General features: G+C 41.0%; 1 protein-coding gene across 2 annotated transcripts in view; it reads right to left on the bottom strand.

Moving 5' to 3' along the window:
• Window positions 1-3,299: 3,299 nt before the first annotated feature.
• The window catches only part of alpha-Catr (alpha-catenin related), a 375,248-nt gene continuing 357,837 nt past the window's right edge, over window positions 3,300-20,710 (bottom strand). The window contains exons 16-17 of one of the 2 annotated variants that reach the window (XM_070087621.1): window positions 19,545-19,757; window positions 18,981-19,117 (exon numbers count right to left, since the gene is read on the bottom strand). In XM_070087621.1, coding sequence (XP_069943722.1) covers window positions 19,707-19,757 — 51 coding nt within the window. In that variant the 3' untranslated portion in view covers window positions 18,981-19,117; window positions 19,545-19,706. Of the gene's footprint in view, window positions 19,118-19,544; window positions 19,758-20,710 lie in introns of both variants that reach the window. The other variant, XM_053778135.2, reaches the window with a different exon arrangement.

Raw genomic sequence — 20,710 nt, 5'->3', positions numbered from 1 at the left:
ATGAGAATAAAGAATAAAAAGGTCACACTACTGTGGCTGGAACATTTCATCATCTTCAAAGGTTTGTGCTGCACAGTGCCTTCTTACCAAGGAAAACACTACGAAAGGGTAATGTGCACGTGAAGAAAACAGTGAATGATTATTACTACAATCAAAACTAAGAGCTAAACCCACAAAGGTCAAGAAAACAGAGTAGCGTGTGACTACAGAGAATACCTACCACTGAGGGGAACAATATCCCTTTCACTTCCTCCAAAATAGTGCTTCTGGGGGTGACTGATGCAATTTCCGTTATCAATTGTGTATCCAAATACAAGAGGCAAACTTCCAAAGAGAGCCTCAGGAGTGAGAATTTCACAATACAGTACTGCAGAAGTGACAAATTGTGTAAAGAGTGCTGGGAACTGATTGGGTAAAATTAGAGCCTCAGATCTGTATTGCAGCAACATCTTGCAAATAAACAAACACACACACACACACACACACACAGGACGATCCAGCAAGACTGGACCTTGTATTCACCTTGAGTAGTTCGGACATCGAGGATATCATGTATGAAAGGCCCCTAGGAGCTAGTGATCATGTGGTTCTGTGCTTTGACTACATAGTTGAGCTTCAAGTGGAGAGAGTAGCAGGAATAGGATGGGAAAAACCAAACTACAAAAGGGGGAACTACTCAGGCATGAGGAACTTCCTGCAAGACATTTAGTGGGAGAGAGAACTGACAGGAAAACCAGTACAAGAAATGATGGACTATGTGGCAACAAAATGCAAGGAGGCAGATGAGAGGTTTGTTCCCAAGGGAAACAGAAATAATGGAAAGAACAGAACGAGTCCTTGGTTCACCCAAAGGTGTAGGGAGGCAAAAACTAGGTGTACTAGAGAATGGAAAAGGTACAGAAGACAGAGAACTCAGGAAAATAAAGAGATTAGCCGAAGAGCCAGAAACGAATATGCACAGATAAGAAGGGAGGCTCAGCGACAATATGAAAATGACATAGCATCGAAAGTCAAGTCTGACCCGAAGCTGTTGTATAGCCACATCAGGAGGAAAACAACATTCAAGGACCAGGTAATCAGACTGAGGAAGGGTGATGGGGAGTTCACAAGAAACGACCGAGAGGTATGTGAGGAGCTCAACACGAGATTTAAAGAAGTATTTACAGTGGAAACCAGTAGGACTCCAGGAAATCAGAACAGGGGGGTACACCAACAAGTGCTGGATGAGGTACACATAACCAAGGAGGAGGTGAAGAAGCTGCTATGTGAACTTGACACCTCAAAGGTGGTGGGACCAGACAACATCTCTCCGTGGGTCCTTAGAGAGGGAGCAGAGATGCTGTGTGTGCCATTAACAAAGATCTTCAACACATCCATTGAAACTGGGCAACTCCCTGAGGTATGGAAGATGGCAAATGTAGTCCCAATTTTTAAAAAGGGAGACAGACATGAGGCACTAAACTACAGACCTGTATCACTAACGTGTATAGTATGCAAAGTCATGGAGAAGATCATCAGGAGGAGAGTGTTGGAGCACCTGGAAAGAAACAAGTGTATAATTGACAACCAGCATGGTTTCAGGGAAGGAAAATCCTGTGTCACAAACCTACTGGAGTTTTATGACAAGGTGACAGAAGTAAGACAAGAGAGAGAGAGGTGGATCGACTGCATTTTTTTGGACTGCAAGAAGGCCTTCAACACAGTTCCTCACAAGAGGTTACTGCAAAAGCTAGAGGATCAGGCACACATAACAAGAAAAGCACTGCAATGGATCAGAGAATACCTGACAGGGAGGCAACAACGAGTCATGGTACATGACAAGGTGTCAGAGTGGGCGCCTGTGACAAGCGGGGTTCCACAGGGGTCGGTCCTAGGACCTGTACTGTTTTTGGTATATGTGAATGACATAACGGAAGGGATAGACTCAGAAGTGTCCTTGTTTGCAGATGATGTGAAGTTAATGAGAAGAATCAAATCAGACGAGGATCAGGCAGGACTACAAAGAGACCTGGACAGGCTACAAGCCTGGTCCAGCAACTGGCTCCTTGAGTTTAACCCTGCCAAATGCAAAGTCATGAAGATTGGGGAAGGGCAAAGAAGACCACAGACACAATATAGTCTAGATGGCCAAAGACTGCAAACCTCACTCAAGAAAAAAGATCTGGGGGTGAGTATAATGCTGAGCATATCTCCTGAAGTGCACATCAATCAGATAACTGCTGCAGCATACGGGCGTCTGGCAAACCTACGGATAGCGTTCTGATACCTCAGTAAGGAATCGTTCAAGACTCTGTATACCATTTACGTCAGGCCCATACTGGAGTATGCAGCACCCGTTTGGAATCCACACCTGGTCAAGCACATCAAGAAATTAGAGAAAGTGCAAAGGTTTGCAACAAGACTAGTCCCAGACCTAAGGGGATTGTCCTACAAAGACAGGTTGAGGGAAATCGGCCTGGCGATACTGGAGGACAGGAGGGTCAGGGGAGACATGATAACGACATATAAAATACTGTGCGGAATAGACAAGGTGGACAAAGACGGGATGTTCCAGAGATGGGACACAGAAACAAGAGGTCACAGTTGGAAGTTGAAGACTCAGATGAATCAAAGGGATGTTAGGAAGTATTTCTTCAGTCATAGAGTAGTCAGGCCATGGAATAGCCTAGAAAGTGATGTAGTGGAGGCAGGAACCATACATAATTTTAAGGTGAGGTATGATAAAGCTCATGGAGCAGGGAGAAAGAGGACCTAGTAGCAATCAGTGAAGAGGCAGGGCCAGGAGCTATGAATCGACCCCTGCAACCACAAATAGGCAAGTACACACACACATACATATATACATATATTCCTGATCAAGCCCTGCCCCCCTTTCTTGTCAAGCCCCACCCTTCTTGGGTTTAGCCCCATCCCTATTGAGAACATGGACCATAGATAGAAACCAGAAATAAAAATGTGTCTTGCACAGAAGTCACAATATATGTACTTCCTTAATTTGAGGGTGGTTAGGAAGTGTGTAATAATCTGGATTAGGAATTTTGAAAATACCTTTAAATACAGGCAAGATATGGCCCAAGGCATACGCAGGTACATGCACGCACATCCACACACACAAACTCGACCCCTGCAACCACACATAAGTAAGTACAGTGTCTATTGACAAGTGCCTTTGGTAAACAATAAGTAACACACACACACTGCTTATGCTTCTGAAAAGCAACATGTTTCCTGAAATCATGTTGCAAACTGAAGACCTGAAGGGAAAAAATAATAAATGTTTTTCATACCCTACATTGTCAGTGGATGTACCAAAATGTACATTAATAAAATCTAATTTTTTTTTTTTTTTTTTTGCAGTAGTTCAGTTTGAGTTAAGAAATCATAGAATAAAACTACATTAAAGGTGGTACTCTCAGAGGGAAGGGCAGAGTCACATGTCGGGGTTGCCAGGAGATTCAAATTGTAGTTGAAATACGTACTCTCTGATAAATGGAATAATGGAAGTATCAAAAGATGTAGGACTGTCAGTACAACCCACTTGTTTCTGATTGTGCTGCAGTAATAATACTGACATAACTAATTATAATGTAGAAATGATACTGACATAACTAATTATACTGTAGTAATAATACTGACAAAACTGATTATACTATAATAATAATACTGACATAACTAATTATACTGTAGTAATAATACTGACAAAATTCGGAGAAAATAAGGTTTATGTGTTGAATGTGCAGCAGCAGAAGGAGTCCCTTTCCTTACGAACAACAGTGATGACAAGATGACCAAAAGCTCAACTGTAATTTGATAGCTCTGACTGATATTTAGTCCAACCAATGACAGCTCTGATGGGTATTTAGTCCAACCAATGATAGCTCTGATGGGTATTTAATCCAACCAATGATAGCTCTTATGGATATTTAGTCCAACCAATGATAGCTCTGATGGGTATTTAGTCCAACCAATAATAATAATATCTTTATATCTACAAGTACATGTACAAGGTATACAGGCTTTGCTGCCATCAGTGACACTACTATACAAAAAGCCACTTGTTATGCAGAGCATTTTGGGCAAATTAGGTCAGTTTTGCCCCAAGATGTAACCCACACCAGTCGCCTAACTCCCAGGTACCCATTTTACTGATGAGGAACATAGACAACTTGTGCAAAGAAGCATGCCCAATGTTTCTACCCTCGCTGTGTGAAGTGAGAGCTTTAGCCACCAGGCCACAGGGCACCATAAGGCTCTGATGGGTATTTAATCCAACCAATGATAGCTCTGATGGGTATTTAGTCCAACCAGTGATAGCTCTAATGGGTATTTATTTCAACCAATGACACTGACAGTGATGGAGCGAGTGCCAAGACAATTGTGAAAATTACAGTACTGTAATCTGTAAATGGCAACCCCCCATTAAAAGATTATAAAGTCCTAAACTGTGGAATGTGCTAAAGGAGTCTGCACATCAGTTGATCTGAACATCAGAATAACCAAACATCAAACACAAGATAAACTCTTTCTGTTTGCTGAAGATGCAACACAAGCAGTTTTGAATGTGACAGTTGAAAGGAGGAAAGGAATGTGGCAGAAGAGAGGAGGAAAAAAATGTGGCAGAAGACAGGAGGAAAAAATGTGCAGAAGAGAGGAGGAAATTAATGTGGCAGAAAAGAGGAGGGAAGAAAGAATGTGGCAAATGAGAGGAGGAAGGAATGTGGCAGATGAGAGGAACAGAATGTGGTGGAAAGGAGACATGACTATATGCTGTATAAGGTAAAAAAAAAAATTATACAAATGAAAGCAGATAAAGAAAATTTTTTTGTACTCAATAGGGAAAATAAGAGGCCATGGTTGGAGTTTACCTGGAGAGAGTTCCGGGGGTCAACGCCCCCGCGGCCCGGTCTGTGACCAGGCCTCCTGGTGGATCAGAGCCTGATCAACCAGGCTGTTGCTGCTGGCCGCACGCAAACCAACGTACGAGCCACAGCCCAGAGGGTCAGGAACTGACTTTAGGTGCTTGTCCTGGAAAAAATGGCACTTAAAAAAGGATATCAGTAAGGCTATGTTAACAGTGGCAGAACAACAGAAGTTGTATGCAAGATAGATTAACCCTTCCAGGGTCGAGAGGCCCTCTCCTAAACGTGTTCTCAGGGTCGAAAATTTTTCGGAAAAAAAAAAATTATTTTTTCTTATGAAATGATAGAGAATCTTTTCCCGATCATAATGACACCAAAAGTATGAAATTTGAAGGAAAACTTACGGAATTATGCTCTCACAAATTTAGCGGTCTCGCCGATGCATAAACATCGGCGATTTTGCCCACTTTGATCCCTATTTTCAGCCAATTTCTGTGTACTAGTCGACAAAAATCATATTTATTTCACTAGAACTCCATTTTTTCTATCGAATGAGTACAAGAAACCACTCATTTTCCAATTTCAACTATCCAATAAAGTGATTAGAAATTGGGAATTTTGCCAATTTCACACAAATTTCAGAAGATGCCAATTTCCAAATAGGGTCCAGAATAAACAAGACAGACATTCCTGGCACTAAAATAACAAGTTCTCTGTTCGTTAGTCACGTCCCCAGGCCCCTCTTATATTTCTTTTGCTTTCCACTTTGAATTTTTATTCTCACAAAAAATAGATTTACTGTTATGCAGACTACTGGATTAGTGTACAAATGGTAAAAATAATATCCGCGCACTTGTGAAAGAATATTTGACTCACCAGTTGAGGTGTATTGGACGCTTGGCATGATTTGTTTACTTTTGAACTTTGGTAAAAATCGAACATTTCTGCTACTTTGAGCTCAATTCCAAGGTATTTTTCAATGTGAAACCAATCAAAATCATCTCAATTTCTGTAATATGTCTTCCATTCTATAAAATGAGACCAGGAAAACTAGAATACAACCATAAATACCATACAAAAATACAGTGCAAAGTCGCTGTTTTAATCCAAAAACACCGTCAAAGTTTTTTTTTTTCTCATTACTCACTGTGTGCTGCAGGATTTTTTTTATACTGCGCACACTGACCACATAGACCAATTCTTTCATATGTAGGCCTACCAGCTTTCTCTCGCTAGATTTTAAGGTGCTAGAATTTAGGCGTTCTAGCACGTCAATAACCCTGGTGCGTAAGCCGTACTAGTATGTTGAAAACCCTGAAAGGGTTAAACACTAGAGATGGAGACATTATGAGCAGTTCTGTGACTGCAAACAGGCAAACTAATCACACATGCCTGTACACACATAAATACATACAAAAACAGCGTGTGTATGACATAACCATTTGCATTTATAGAGTATTTTATACCTTTAAAGATACTATAAATGGTTATAAAGCATAATGAAATTTGTTAAGTTATGTTATGTTGGGGCTAAGTCCCTATCAGATATTGTAGGCCTATGGCTAATATGACTTTCACTACTGTAGGCTCTCATAAAACACCAGATGTTTATACCAACATTAAATGTTTGGTGATGACTGATAAGCCTTTTTAAAAGTCTTAGGTTTGTTTTCTCTTTGGTTGTGCAACTTGTTAACCTCAATAATATTACATTTAGAGTTATATTTAAGGAGATACAGCAATATGAACTTTTGCATGGTGATGCTTGTAGCTCAAAATCTAAGGCAGGCATGGAGTCATTTTTTAAAATATGCTCAGTGGGCCCGCTGGAAACCATATTATTTTCTTTGATTCTGCCTTCTAATGGGAAATCTCAACATTATATTAATATATACATTAATATGGCTCTAGTTAGGTTATGACACTGGAGGCAGTTCACAACAACATGAGTGCAGTTGCCAAGTCTGGTTGACCAAAAGAATTATTCCTTGGACTTGCCACCTGAAAAGTGCTAAGTCATTTTAAATCATTACTGCCCAAAAATAGAATAATTGGTGGTTATCAGAGGGTTAGATAATAGAGGTTCCACTGTATACAGAGAATGATATGCTGACAATACTAAACCATGAAGTATACTAAGTGCCTTAAATGTCTTCAATTTGACTTAGCATATCATATTTACCCTCAAATAACAGGGAAGAAAACTTTATTTTTGTATAACAGAATAGTATACAGGCCTCTAGATCAAAAAGTATTACTATATTTTTTCATTCAAGACTGTTGAATGACCTATATGAGTTTAGCAGTTTTTGTGACTAGGATTTTACTTCAAGAACATGTACTGCTGTCAACTAAACATACCAATAGTGTATTAATTTTGTTTGATTTGCAATGATTACTACTTAGGCTAGGTTCTTCCATCACACTTTATCACAGAACGATGCTTCAGTGTGGGGAGAGTGAGTAGTTAACAATCTGCAATATAGTACTTATAAACCTTGTTAATTTGGCCTCCATCATACCTAATTTCACTATCCCTCATTTTTACGCACGCACACACGCACGCATGCACACACACACACACACACACACACACACACACACACACACACACACACACACACACACACACACACTATTCATTAGACAATAAATTTACCATGAGTGGTTTAATAAGTCATCTACGTTTTGTCATGTCCCATATACTTATAAATGGGCCCAGCAACTCCTATATCACAATGATAAAAATTACTAACATTCATTAACTTACTGAATATTCCCATTCCCAATTCTTTCCTAGTTTGTTTAGACTTTTCACAGAGGTACAAATTAACAAGATTTGAGAGTGTAACCCTGTTTTCATGGAATGACTAGGCAGCAGCAACAGTTAAATTAATGTACACACATTTTGTACAAAGTTCTAAAGAATATCAACAAATATAGTGACTTAGTTAGTCATGAATTACCCTGAAAAATCTCACCTACTACAACAATATATCAACTATGGATTCACGTACATATCATGGAAGGGTATATCTAAGGAAAGCAGATATCTTTCTTCAGTAATAGTAATAAAAATAATAATAATAATAATAAAAATAATAATAATAAAAATAATAATAATAATAATTATAATAAACCAATATTAATAATAACAAAAATAATGACAATAACATTAGTAATAATAATAAATCAACACCAGTAATCCATATGAATTTACATGGCTCAATAAATGCTATTGAATATTTGTATGAAAAACTGTGATTTCCTTAGTTTCCAATACTTACAATGGACCCTTCCAAAAATGCTTGAATTTACTGAATATTTTGAGCAAATAAGTCTTCTTTATCAAGATGGCATAATAAGCCTTCAAGTTAGAAGCAAGCAAAAGAACTGAAGATTACTGGTTATTGATGAACATCAGTTTTTATATATATCATATACAAAAATTAGGATTATTTATCTACTATACAAAGCACACTAATGCAGCTCAAAAATATAATCTTTGGGGCAGTCCATGTCAGGCCATACCTCTTAACACTGTCGAGTCATGTTAAAATCCATTTTCCAATTTACCCTTTTAGTAAAGCTTTTAAACTAGAAAATACTGATATGTAAAAATGAAAATCATGAGCTACAAAGCTAAGTAAGGTACAGGTGTTCAAGAGCAAGAGATGGTCTTTTAGGACATAAACTCACAACAAAACACTTGCTATAACAACTTATACGGTACAATGAAAGGAATTTCTTGATAAAGTAAATCCTTGTTATTATCTATAAGCTAGTCTCTTTGCCTCTGATGATTCAACAGAAAATTCTCATGCCAGATTGATAACTGAAGACAGCAGTTATCAATCTGTGTGCACCCCAGGGATTCCCAAACTGGGGTGCATGCACCCCTAGGGGGTGTGAGATGGCATTTCATGGGGTGCAACAAAGAGTCCTAATGAAAAGCACAATTCTGTTTATTTTACCAAAAAAATTTTTAACTGCTCAATTTATATTTGAATTTTATGTACTTCATCTTCCAATGTGATATTATTTTTGTAGGGAGTGCAACATTAATCAAATATTTCCTAGGGGTGTGGGGCCTAGAAAAGGTTGGAAAGCCCCCCCCCTGACTTAAAGACTCTGAGGGATGGACAAAAAATTTTCTGGTCAGTCCTTGGACTAAAAAGCAGTGAATTGCCTGTCAGTGTGTATCTCTTTTTTCTTGTTCTCCTCAAACATATTTTTGTCTCCCCATCATTCTTTAACTTACTTTTGTCTGTCTGTTGGTCATCCCCTCCCTTTTTTCCATTTCTCTGCCTTTCCCCTTCCACTTCATCTCTTACACACAAATAAATAAATACATACAGGTTGTGGCAGCCACCACCAAAATTCTTATTATCAAGAGATCGAATCATTCAAGTTGACAGTTTTTTTCGGTTTTGGGAAATTAGCAATTTGGAGGGATATGTTGTGCATCTTTATACGTATATGCTTCTAAACTGTTGTGTTCTGAGCACCTCTGCAAAAACAGTGATTATGTTTGAGTGAGGTGAAAGTGTTGAATGATGATGAAAGTATTTTCTTTTTGGGGATTTTCTTTCTTTTTGGGTCACCCTGCCTCGGTGGGAGATGGCCGACTTGTTAAAAAAAAAAAAAAAAAAAAAGAGAATATATAATAAATGTTAACACACTAGCCATCTCCCACTGAGGTAGGGTGACCCAAAACTGGAGGAAAGACTTTCACCTTTATCCACTCAATCAGTGTCTTGCCAAAAGTGTACTGACATCACAATTCAGGTGACCCTCTGCAGTGTAACATTATCACCTCTGCTTGAGTGCAGACACTATATTTCCCACCTCCAGGACTCAAATCTTGCTAACTGGTTTCCCTGAATTTGTTCATAAATGTTACCTTGCATGTCGAGTCATAAAAATCAATCTCCACTCATTCTGATCTAATGTACTCACATAAGCCTATTGGATGCTCAAGCTCCTAGCACTCAAAACCTTTACTATCTCCCTCCAACCCTTTCTGAAATGACCCCAACTACTCCTTCCTTCCTTCCACTCCAGATTTATATACCATCTTAGTCATCCTGTTCTGTCCATCCTCAGTAAGTCCTCTTCAGCCCTCTGAATTATACTTGTCATAATTCTACATCATCATATAATCTTCACACTCCTAATTCTCTGCATAAAATTCACACCAAACATTGTGCTCAAACATGCTATCTCCACTGCCTTAAGCCTCCTTGTTGCAACATTTAAAGCCCATGCCTTACACCCACATAACAGTGCTGATACTGCTACAATTTGGTACATTTCCCTTTTTTTTGCCTTCATGGTCAAAGTTCCTTGTCTCTACGGATTCCTCAATGCATGTTATCCCTCCCCCCTCACCTTTTACCCCTCATCCATTTTATGGTTCACCTCGTCTTTCACAGACCCATCTGCTGGCAAGTCCATTCTCAAATATCCCCAGTAAAAACAGTGTGCTTGCTCTGCAAAGACAACTTCAAGATAGGTCCTCTAGCAGGAGTGGATCCAGAATTTCTATATTGGGATGGGTCCGAGGCTTAGGGGTGGCTATCTGGTTGGATGAGGTGCTAGGAAGCACCTTATTATTATTTCTAATTATTATTGTTACTATTTATATTTGGGGGCTGTAATAATTTTGGAGGGCTGAATCCCCCCTCCCCTCAAGCCCTTCCCTTGATGCAACCACTGTCATCTAGCCACCATTTCAGAGTGCCACCCCCTAAACCTCTCCTATATAAAACTCTTGAGCTGCCCATGGCATCCAGCAGGCATGTGTGATCATGTTAGATCAGAGTGAGTGGAGACAAGGATCTGATGTGCCACTGGAGCATAGGGTAAGATTTATGAAGTCAGGAAAAGTGATTAGTTGGATTTAAATCCAGCTAATCACATTTCCTGAGTAGGAATGTTACAGTTACTTTTCCTGAGTGAGAATGTTACAGATACTTTTCCTGAGTGGGAATGTTAAAGTTCAGAGGATCACTGGAAATGTGACATCTGAACACTTCTCACACAACAGTGACTGAATGGTGAACACACTAGCTGAGGTGGTCAGAAGAGCTCACATGGGTAGAGCAAAGTTACTAGTTATGGGCGATTTCAGTAACAAAGAGATTGATTGGGAAAACCTGGAACCGCATTGGGGTCCCAAAACATGGAAAGCCAAGATGATGGATATAGTACTGGAAAACCTCATACATAAACATGTTAGGGACACTACCAGAGAGAGAGGGGAGGATGAACCAGCAAGACTTGTCCTCATGTTCACCCTGAGTAGCTCGGACATTGAGGACATCACATATGAAAGGCCCCTTGGAGCTAGTGATCATATGGTTCTGAGCTTTGAATACAAAGAGTTATAAGTGGAGAGGGTAACAGGAGTAGGATGGTAAAGGCCAAACTACAAAAGGGAGGACTATACAGGTATGAGGAACTTCCTGCAAGAGGTTCAGTGGGAAAGAGAACTGGTAGGAAAGTCAGTAAACAAAATGATGGACTATGTAACATCAAAATGCAAGGAGACAGAGGAAAGGTTTGTTCCCAAGGGCAACAGAAATAATGGGATTTAGCCCTTGGTTTACTCAAAGGTGTAGGGAGGCAAAAACTAAGTGGACTAGAGAATGGAAAAAGTACAGAAGACAAAGAGCCCAGGAAAATAAAGAGATTAGTCAAAGAGCCAGAAACAAGCATGCACAGGTAAGGAGGAAGGCCCAGCAACTGTATGAAAATTATACAGCATCGAAAGTCAAGTCTGACCTGAAGCTGTTGTATAGCCACATCAGGAGGAAGACAACAGTTAAGGACCAGGTAATCAGGCTGAGGAAAGAAGGTGGGGGGCTCACAAGAAATGACCAAGAAGTATGCGAGGAGCTCAACATGAGATTTAAGGAAGTATTTATAGTGGAGACAGAAAGGTCTCTGGGAGGTCAGAACAGAGGGTACACCAACACGGGATATACCAACAAGTGTTGGATGAAATACACATAACCAAGGAGGAGGTGAAGAAGCTGCTAAGTGACCTTGATACCTCAAAGGTGGTGGGACTGGACAACATCTCTCTGTTGGTTCTTAGAGAGGGAGCAGAGATGCTGTGTGTTCCACTGACCACAATTTTCAACACATCCACTGAAACCTTCGCAACTACCTGAGGTATGGAAGATGGCAAATGTAGTCCCCATTTTTAAGAAAGGAGACAGAAATGGGGTACTAAACTACAGACCAGTGTCATTGATGTGTATAGTATGGAGAAGATTATCAGGAGGAGAGTGGTGGAGCATCTAGAATAGAACAAGCTTATAAACAACAACCAGCATGGATTCATGGAAGGCAAATCCTGTGTCACAAACCTACTGGAGTTTTATGACAAGGTAATGGAAATAAGACAAGAGAGAGAGAGAGAGGGGTGGGTAGGCTCCATTTTGTTGGACTGCAAGAAGGCCTTCAACACAGTTCCCCACAAGAGAGTAGTGCAAAAGCTAGAGGATCAGGCACGTATAACAGAGAATACCTGACAGGGAGTCAACGAGTCATGGTGCATGGCCAGGCATCACAGTGGGCGCCTGTGACGTGTGGGGTTCCACAGAGGTCAGTCCTAGGACAAGTGATATTTTTGGTATATGTGAATGACATGATGGAAGGTACAGACTCAGAAGTGTCACTGTTTGCAGATGATGTGATGTTAATGAGGAGAATTCAATCAGATGAGGACTAGGCAGGATTACAAAGAGACCTAGACAGGCTGGAAGCTTGGTCCAACAACTGGCTCCTCAAATTTAACCCCGCCAAATGCAAAGTCATGAAGATCGGGGATGGGCAAAGAAGACTGCAGACAGAGTATAGGATAGGTGGCCAAAGACTGCAAACCTCACTCAAGGAGAAGGATCTTGGGGTGAGTATAATATCAAGCACATCTCCTGAAGTGCACATGAACCAGATAACTTCTGTAGCATATGGGCACCTGGCAAACCTAAGAATAGCATTCTGATACCTCAGTAAAGAATTGTTCAAGACTCTATACACCGTGTATGTCAGGCCCATACTGGAGTATGCAGCACCAGTTTGGAACCCACACCTGGTCAAGCACACAAGAAATTAGAGAAAGTGCAAAGGTTTGCAACAAGGCTAGTTCCAGAGCTAAGGGAAATGTCCTAGTAAGAAAGGTTAAGGGAAATCGGCCTGACGACAATGAAGGACAGGAAGGTTAGGGGAGACATGATAACGACATACAAAATACTGTGAAGAATTGACAAGGTGGACAAAGACAGGATGTTCCAGAGAAGGGACACAGAAACAAGGGGTCACAATTGGAAGCTGAAGACTCAGATGAGTCAAAGAGATGTTAGGAAGTATTTCTTTAGTCATAGAGTTGTCAGGAAGTGGAATAGTCTGGCGAGTGATGTAGTGGAGGCAAGAACCATACACAGTTTTAAGACGAGGTATGATAAAGCTCATGGAGCAGGGGGAGAGAGGATCTAGTAGCGATCAGTGAAGAGGCGGGGCCAGGAGCCGAGTCTCGACCCCTGCAACCACAATTAGATGAGTACACACACACACACACACACACACACACACACACACACACACACACACACACACACACACACACACACACACACACACAAATACACACAAATACACACACAAATACACACACAAATACACACACAAATACACACACAAATACACACACAAATACACACACAAATACACACACACACACACACACACACACACACACACACACACACACACACACACACACACACACACACACACACACACACACACACACACACACACAGATTGATTGGGAGAACTTGGAGCCACATGGGGGCCAAGATACATGGAGGGCTAAGATGATGGACTTGGTACTGGAAAACTTCATGTACCAACATGTAAGGGACACTACAAGAGAGAGAGGAGAGGATGAACCAGCAAGACTGGACTTAGTATTCACCTTGAGTAGTGCAGATATTGAGGACATCACATATGAAAGACCCCTTGGGGCCAGCGATCATGTGGTTTTAAGCTTCGAATACACAGTAGAGCTACAAGTGGAGGGGGAAGCAGGAAGGTCAGGACGAATGAAGCCAAACTACAAGAAAGGGGACTACACAGGAATGAGGAACTTCCTGAACGGGGTTCAGTGGGAAAGAGAACTGGCAGGGAAGCCAGTTAATGAGATGATGAAATATGTAGCAACAATGTGCAAGGAGGCTGAGGAGAGGTTTGTACCCAAGGGTACAAAGAGGGAGATTGCCTGAGGCATGGAAGACAGCAAATGTAGTCCCAATCTTTAAAAAAGGAGACAGACATGAAGCACTAAACTACACACCAGTGTCACTGACATGTATAGTATGCAAAATCATGGAGAAGATTATCAGGAGAAGAGTGGTGGAACACCTAGAAAGGAATGATCTCATCAACAGCAGCCAACATGGTTTCAGGGATGGGAAATCCTGTGTCACAAACCTACTGGAGTTCTATAACATGGTGACAGCAGTAAGACAAGAGAGAGAGGGGTGAGTGGATTGCATATTCTTGGACTGCAAGAAGGCATTTGACACAGTTCCACACAAGAGATTAGTGCAAAAACTGGAGGACCAAGCAGGAATAACAGGGAAAGCACTACAATGGATCAGGGAATACTTGTCAGGAAGACAGCAGCGAGTCATGGTACGTGGTGAGGTGTCAGAGTGGGCACCTGTGACCAGCGGGGTCCCACAGGGGTCAGTCCTAGGACCAGTGCTGTTTCTGGTATTTGTGAACGACATGACGGAAGGAATAGACTCCGAAGTGTCCCTGTTTGCAGATGACGTGAAGTTGATGAGAAGAATTCACTCGATCGAAGACCAGGCAGAACTACAAAGGGATCTGGACAGGCTGCAGACCTGGTCCAGCAATTGGCTCCTGGAGTTCAATCCCACCAAGTGCAAAGTCATGAAGATTGCGGAAGGGCAAAGAAGACCACAAACGGAGTACAGTCTAGGGGGGCCAGAGACTACAAACCTCACTCAAAGAAAAAGAACTTGGGGTGAGTATAACACCAGGCACATCTCCTGAAGCGCACATCAACCAAATAACGGCTGCAGCATGTGGGCGCCTAGCAAACCTCAGAACAGCATTCCGACACCTTAATAAGGAATCGTTCAGGACCCTGTACACCGTGTACGTTAGACCCATATTGAAGTATGCGGCACCAGTTTGGAACCCACTCCTAGCCAAGCACGTAAAGAAACTAGAGAAAGTGCAAAGGTTTGCAACAAGACTAGTCCCAGAGCTAAGAGGTATGTCCTATGAGGAGAGGTTAAGGGAAATCAACCTGATGACACTGGAAGACAGGAGAGATAGGGGGGACATGATAACGACATACAAAATACTGAGAGGAATTGACAAGGTGGACAAAGACAGGATGTTCCAGAGATTGGATACAGTAACAAGGGGACACAGTTGGAAGTTGAAGACACAGATGAATCACAGGGATGTTAGGAAGTATTTCTTCAGCCACAGAGAAGTCAGGAAGTGGAATAGTTTGGGAAGTGATGTAGTGGAGGCAGGATCCATACATAGCTTTAAGCAAAGGTATGATAAAGCTCACGGTTCAGGGATAGTGACCTAGTAGCGACCAGTGAAGAGGTGGGGCCAGGAGCTCAGACTCGACCCCTGCAACCTCAACTAGGTGAGTACAACTAGGTGAGTACACACACACACACACACACACACACACACACACACACACACACACACACACACACACACACAAATGCATACACACACTGTAAGAAGGCATTTGACACAGTTCCATATAAAAGATTAGTGCAAAAGCTGGAGGACAAGGCAGGGATAACAGGGAAGGCACTACAATGGATCAGGTGTCAGGAAGACAACAGCGAGTCATGGTACGTGGCGAAGTGTCAGAGTGGGCGCCTGTAACGAGCAGGGTGCCACAGGGATCAGTCCTAGGACCAGTGCTGTTTCTGGTATGTACAGTATTTGTGAACGACATGACAGAAGGAGTAGACTCCGAAGTATCCCTGTTTGTGGATGATGTGAAGTTGATGAGAAGAATTCAGTTGGATGAGGACCAGGCAGAACTACAGGAAGATCTAGACAGGCTGCAGGCCTGGTCCAGCAAATGGCTCCTGGAGTTCAACCCCACCAAGTGCAAAGTCATGAAGATTGCGGAAGGGCAAAGAAGACCGCAGACGGAGTACAGTCTAGGGGGGCCAGAGACTACAAACCTCACTCAAGGAAAAAGATCTTGGGGTGAGTATAACACCGGGCACATCTGAGGCGCACATCAACTAAATACCTGCTGCAGCATACAGGCACCTGGCAAACCTAAGAACAGCATTCCGACATCTAAATAAGGAGTCACTCAGGACCCTGTACACTGTGTACTTGAGGCCCATATTGGGGTATGCAGTGCCAGTTTGGAACCCTTACCTAGCCAAGCATGTGAGGAAACCAGAGAAAGTGCAAAGGTTTGCAACAAGACTAGTCACGGAGCTAAGGGGTATATCCTAGGAGGAGAGGCTAAGGGAAATCGAATTGACAACAATGGAAGACAGGAGAGATAGGGGGGATATGATAACGACATATAAAATACTGTGATGAATCGACAAGGTGGACAGAGACAAGATGTTCCAGAGATGGGACACAGCAATAAGGGGTCACAGTTGGAAGTTGAAGACTCAGTTGAATCACAGGGACATTACGAAGTATTTCTTCAGTCACAGAGTTGTCAGGAAGTGGAATAGTCTGGGAAGTGATGTAGTGGAGGCAGGATCCATACCTAGCTTTAAGAAGAGGTATGATAAAGTGCATGGAGCAGGAAGAGTGACACAGTAGTGACCAGTGAAAAGGTGGGGGCCATGAGCTATGACTTGACCTCTGCAACCACAACTAGGTGAGTACACACACACAAATACACACACACACAAATATGCACACATACAAATACACACACACACAAATGCAAACACATACAAATACACACACCTACAAAATACACATACGTACATACAAATACAAACATATACAAATACACACACACAGACACACACAAATACACACATGCACCTTTATATATGCATTCATTCGTACATAATATATACACACACATATAAGCAAATTACATGACAGACAGGAAAGGTCTGGCACTGGGGAGGCTCTTACTAAAGTTTATCACTTTAAAAATTACTTGTTCTCCGTGAACGGCACGAGGCAGGTTGGTCCTTATGGTTGTTAATTGCATTCATGCATATGGCTGCAAAAGAAATGAATGTTAGATGGGAGGCTTTGTAGTTGCTCCTTAAGTGGAAAAAATTGAATGTGAACATAGAAGAGTAGAGTGATAAGAGTAAAAAGAGACTGTAGATAATGAAAGACTAATTGCCAGATTGGAGGGAAGGAGAATGGAATAAATAAATGTATTTGAAAGTGGATGTGTTGGCAAATGGATCTAATAATGATGAGATGTATCAAAGAATAAATTTGGGAAAGAAGGTAATTAGGGTGTTGCAGAATCTATGGAAAGAAGTTTTGCAATGGAGGCAAAAAGGAGAATATAACAAAATGAGGACAACTCTTTTAAAACAATATGGAGTAAAGTATGGTACCTGAATATTACGGCAAAAAAAATTGAAAGCCAGTGAAGATGTCATATATGAGATCAATGTGTGGTGTGAATATCATGCTGAAAAAAGTAGTGAAGCACTTAGGTGTGATGGTATGAAACATATAATTAAAGGAGTAGAAGAGGGATTTTGGAGATATTTTTTTTAATTAGAAAGGAAGGAGCAAGATACATTGACCAATAGTGGGGCTTGAGTATCCAGCAAGCTCGTGCATGTTTTGCACTGGTATGAGTTTAAGCATGTGGCTTTTGCAATGCAATATGCTGTTGGAGTGTAAGCAAGGTAACATCTATGAAGAGTATTGTGAAAACTGGTAAGCTGGGCATGTTGCATTACTAGTAATTGAATTCATGAATACATTTTAATATAACAGGTAACATAAGGCAAGTTTGTTGTGAGTTTACCAAGCTGTAGTCATCTCTTTAATACGTACTGTACTGACTTAAGTCACCAATGAAAGTAACTGATCCACTTTACTCATTTGTCAGGCAAGTACACAAACTTGTGAAAACTTACGCATGCACGCACACACACACTAGTTATTGATTTCATGGTAAACAGATTTCATTGGTGACAATGGTCCAGTCACGGCAGTGTTTTATCCATCACCATATGCTGACAGTGCAGGGTTAAGGAGTCCAGCCTGTATGCCTTTGATTACAGAAGCTCTGGACTAACTAACAGAGCAACAAAGAGCCATACCAACTCTCCTTATTAGTTCTTATTGCCATTGTTCCTGGAGAGACAATTATCCCAGTTGTTACTCCTTAAATAAACTAATGTCATTCTATACCCTTTTATGAGTTGCCTTTTATTCACTCCTATGCCTTTATATATTCTGTTTTAATTTTTAAATGTACTTAGTACATTTATTCTTCTAATTTTCTTTAGAAAGTTCTTTTTGTTGCTGTCAAAAAAATCCTTAACCTGAGTCTACTGAACCTTTAACATTAATTTTGTTTCATCCATCAGTAAAACTAAATAACCTAAAGGGAGATGGGGGCAGAGAAAATACAGTTTTGTTGTTTCTTAATAAATACAATGATCCTTTAAAAATGAGTAAGGCTTTGATCATGTTTTGAATATTGTGCCATCATTACTCTTTCTTTTCTTTTCAGTGTTTATACAGCATTTTCTTTGTGCTAATGACGTTTCATCATGTAAAAGTGGTTATGAAAACTCCTTACTGTAACTAACATGATAAGTACTGTACTGGTTTAGCACCAAAAGGAGCACAACAAGAAGCTGCAGTGGAAGCATAAGTCAGCCTCTATAATAATAAATAGATGCTGAGGGGGATCCCAACAGTTATTAACAACAAAGCCAAAGATTCTCTGCCCCTCTTCTCCTGTGGCCCGGGCAGGGTCTTCTCCTCAGTATATGTATTTAGAAGAGAAGGAAGGAGACACGCGTGCGGCGTGCATCTCCCTTGCCCCGCCGGGCCATCCCAAATTGTCACATGTTCCCTTCCGAGCCTGTTCCCCCACCCGTGGCAGAGTTGTTGCCGGAGCCAGAGACATCTTCACCATCTGACCTGTATGGGGAGTTTCCTCTTCCTCTTGGGCTTAGGCCTCGGAAATCCAAATTGTACTGTGGAGAGGGTAACGAGGTCAATTACCAATAACCAAAATATTAATTGATGCAAATATTTTCATGATTCATCTCGCAATACATTATCTATGGAACAATACATTTAATGGTACATGAAACAGTATTATATATTCTCAGTGTTTAAAAAAAAATTCAGTGCAACAAAACAAGATGTGAACAGCATCAATTCTTTATCCTTAACAAAAAATTATCTAAACAATCATTAAAATAAACATTATAAACTAGTAGCTAATTTTTTTTTTTATAAATTAAAATGTTAGTACATACAGGTACCAGTAAAAATAATTATTCAGATATGAGCAGAAATTTAAATTGCTTAAAATTTGCATATTCTATGTTATAACAGTGCTAACCTGAAGTTAACTAACTGCACTATTAGTAGCTGCTTGTGGAGAAGTATGCATACCTGCAAAGGTTAATATTACAGCAGGCGTCCTACAAGGAACAGTAATGACAGCACGCCTCACAGCATCAATAATATTCCGACATATATGTGTATTATTTCATTAAAAAAAAAAAGCACCCTTGAAGACTAGTCGATGTGACGAGTGTCTAGCTGTAGAGGTGATCATCCCCAGGTGGAGGACATTGTCACTGGAGGAGTCTCCCCGTACACAGACTGTAACACAACACTGGAACATGCATTTCTTAACAACACTGAAACATGCATTTCTTAACAAAAAACATGCCAAAACACACTGTAAATGAGGCATGCAAGCAGCATGCAAAATATTTGGAAAACAATATAAAAATTCCATGAAATATAATGCTGGTTTTGTCAAACTTTTCCTTTTTCACTGAAGATAAAGCAATTACTACCAATGAATATTTTAGTCTATTTATTGTTTTAGTATCATTTATCATTCAAATTATACATTATACTGTGTGTATGTGTGTGTGTGTGTGTGTGTGTGTGTGTGTGTGTGTGTGTGTGTGTGTGTGTGTGTGTGTGTGTGTGTGTGTGTGTGTGTGTGTGTGTGTGTATGTGTACTCACCTAGTTGTACTCGCCTAGTTGAGGTTGCAGGGGTCGAGTCCGAGCTCCTGGCCTCGCCTCTTCACTGATCACTACTAGGTCACTCTCCCTGAACCGTGAGCTTTATCAACCTCTGCTTAAAGCTATGTATGGATCCTGCCTCCACTACATCGCTTCCCAAACTATTCCACTTACTGACTACTCTGTGGCTGAAGAAATACTTCCTAACATCCCTGTGATTCATCTGTGTCTTCAACTTCCAACTGTGTGTGTGTGTGTGTGTGTGTGTGTGTGTGTGTGTGTGTGTGTGTGTGTGTGTGTGTGTGTGTGTGTGTGTGTGTGTGTGTGTGTGTGGTTGCTCGAGATCGCTACTGGATCCTCTCTCTCTCTGCTTCCTGAGCTTTGTCATACCTCTTCTTAAAACTATGTATGGTTCCTGCCTCCACTACTTCACTTGCTAGGCTATTCCACTTGCTGACAACTCTATGACTGAAGAAATACTTCCTAACGTCCCTGTGACTCGTCTGAGTCTTCAGCTTCCAGTTGTGACCCCTTGTCCCTGTGTCCCCTCTCTGGAACATCCTATCTCTGTCCACCT

Source organism: Cherax quadricarinatus, chromosome 22 (genome assembly GCF_038502225.1).
Source record: "Cherax quadricarinatus isolate ZL_2023a chromosome 22, ASM3850222v1, whole genome shotgun sequence".
In the NCBI taxonomy this organism is placed as follows: Eukaryota; Metazoa; Arthropoda; class Malacostraca; order Decapoda; family Parastacidae; genus Cherax; species Cherax quadricarinatus.
The sequence above is the reverse complement of the archived record's forward strand: the minus strand, read 5'-3'. Positions and strand labels throughout refer to the sequence as shown.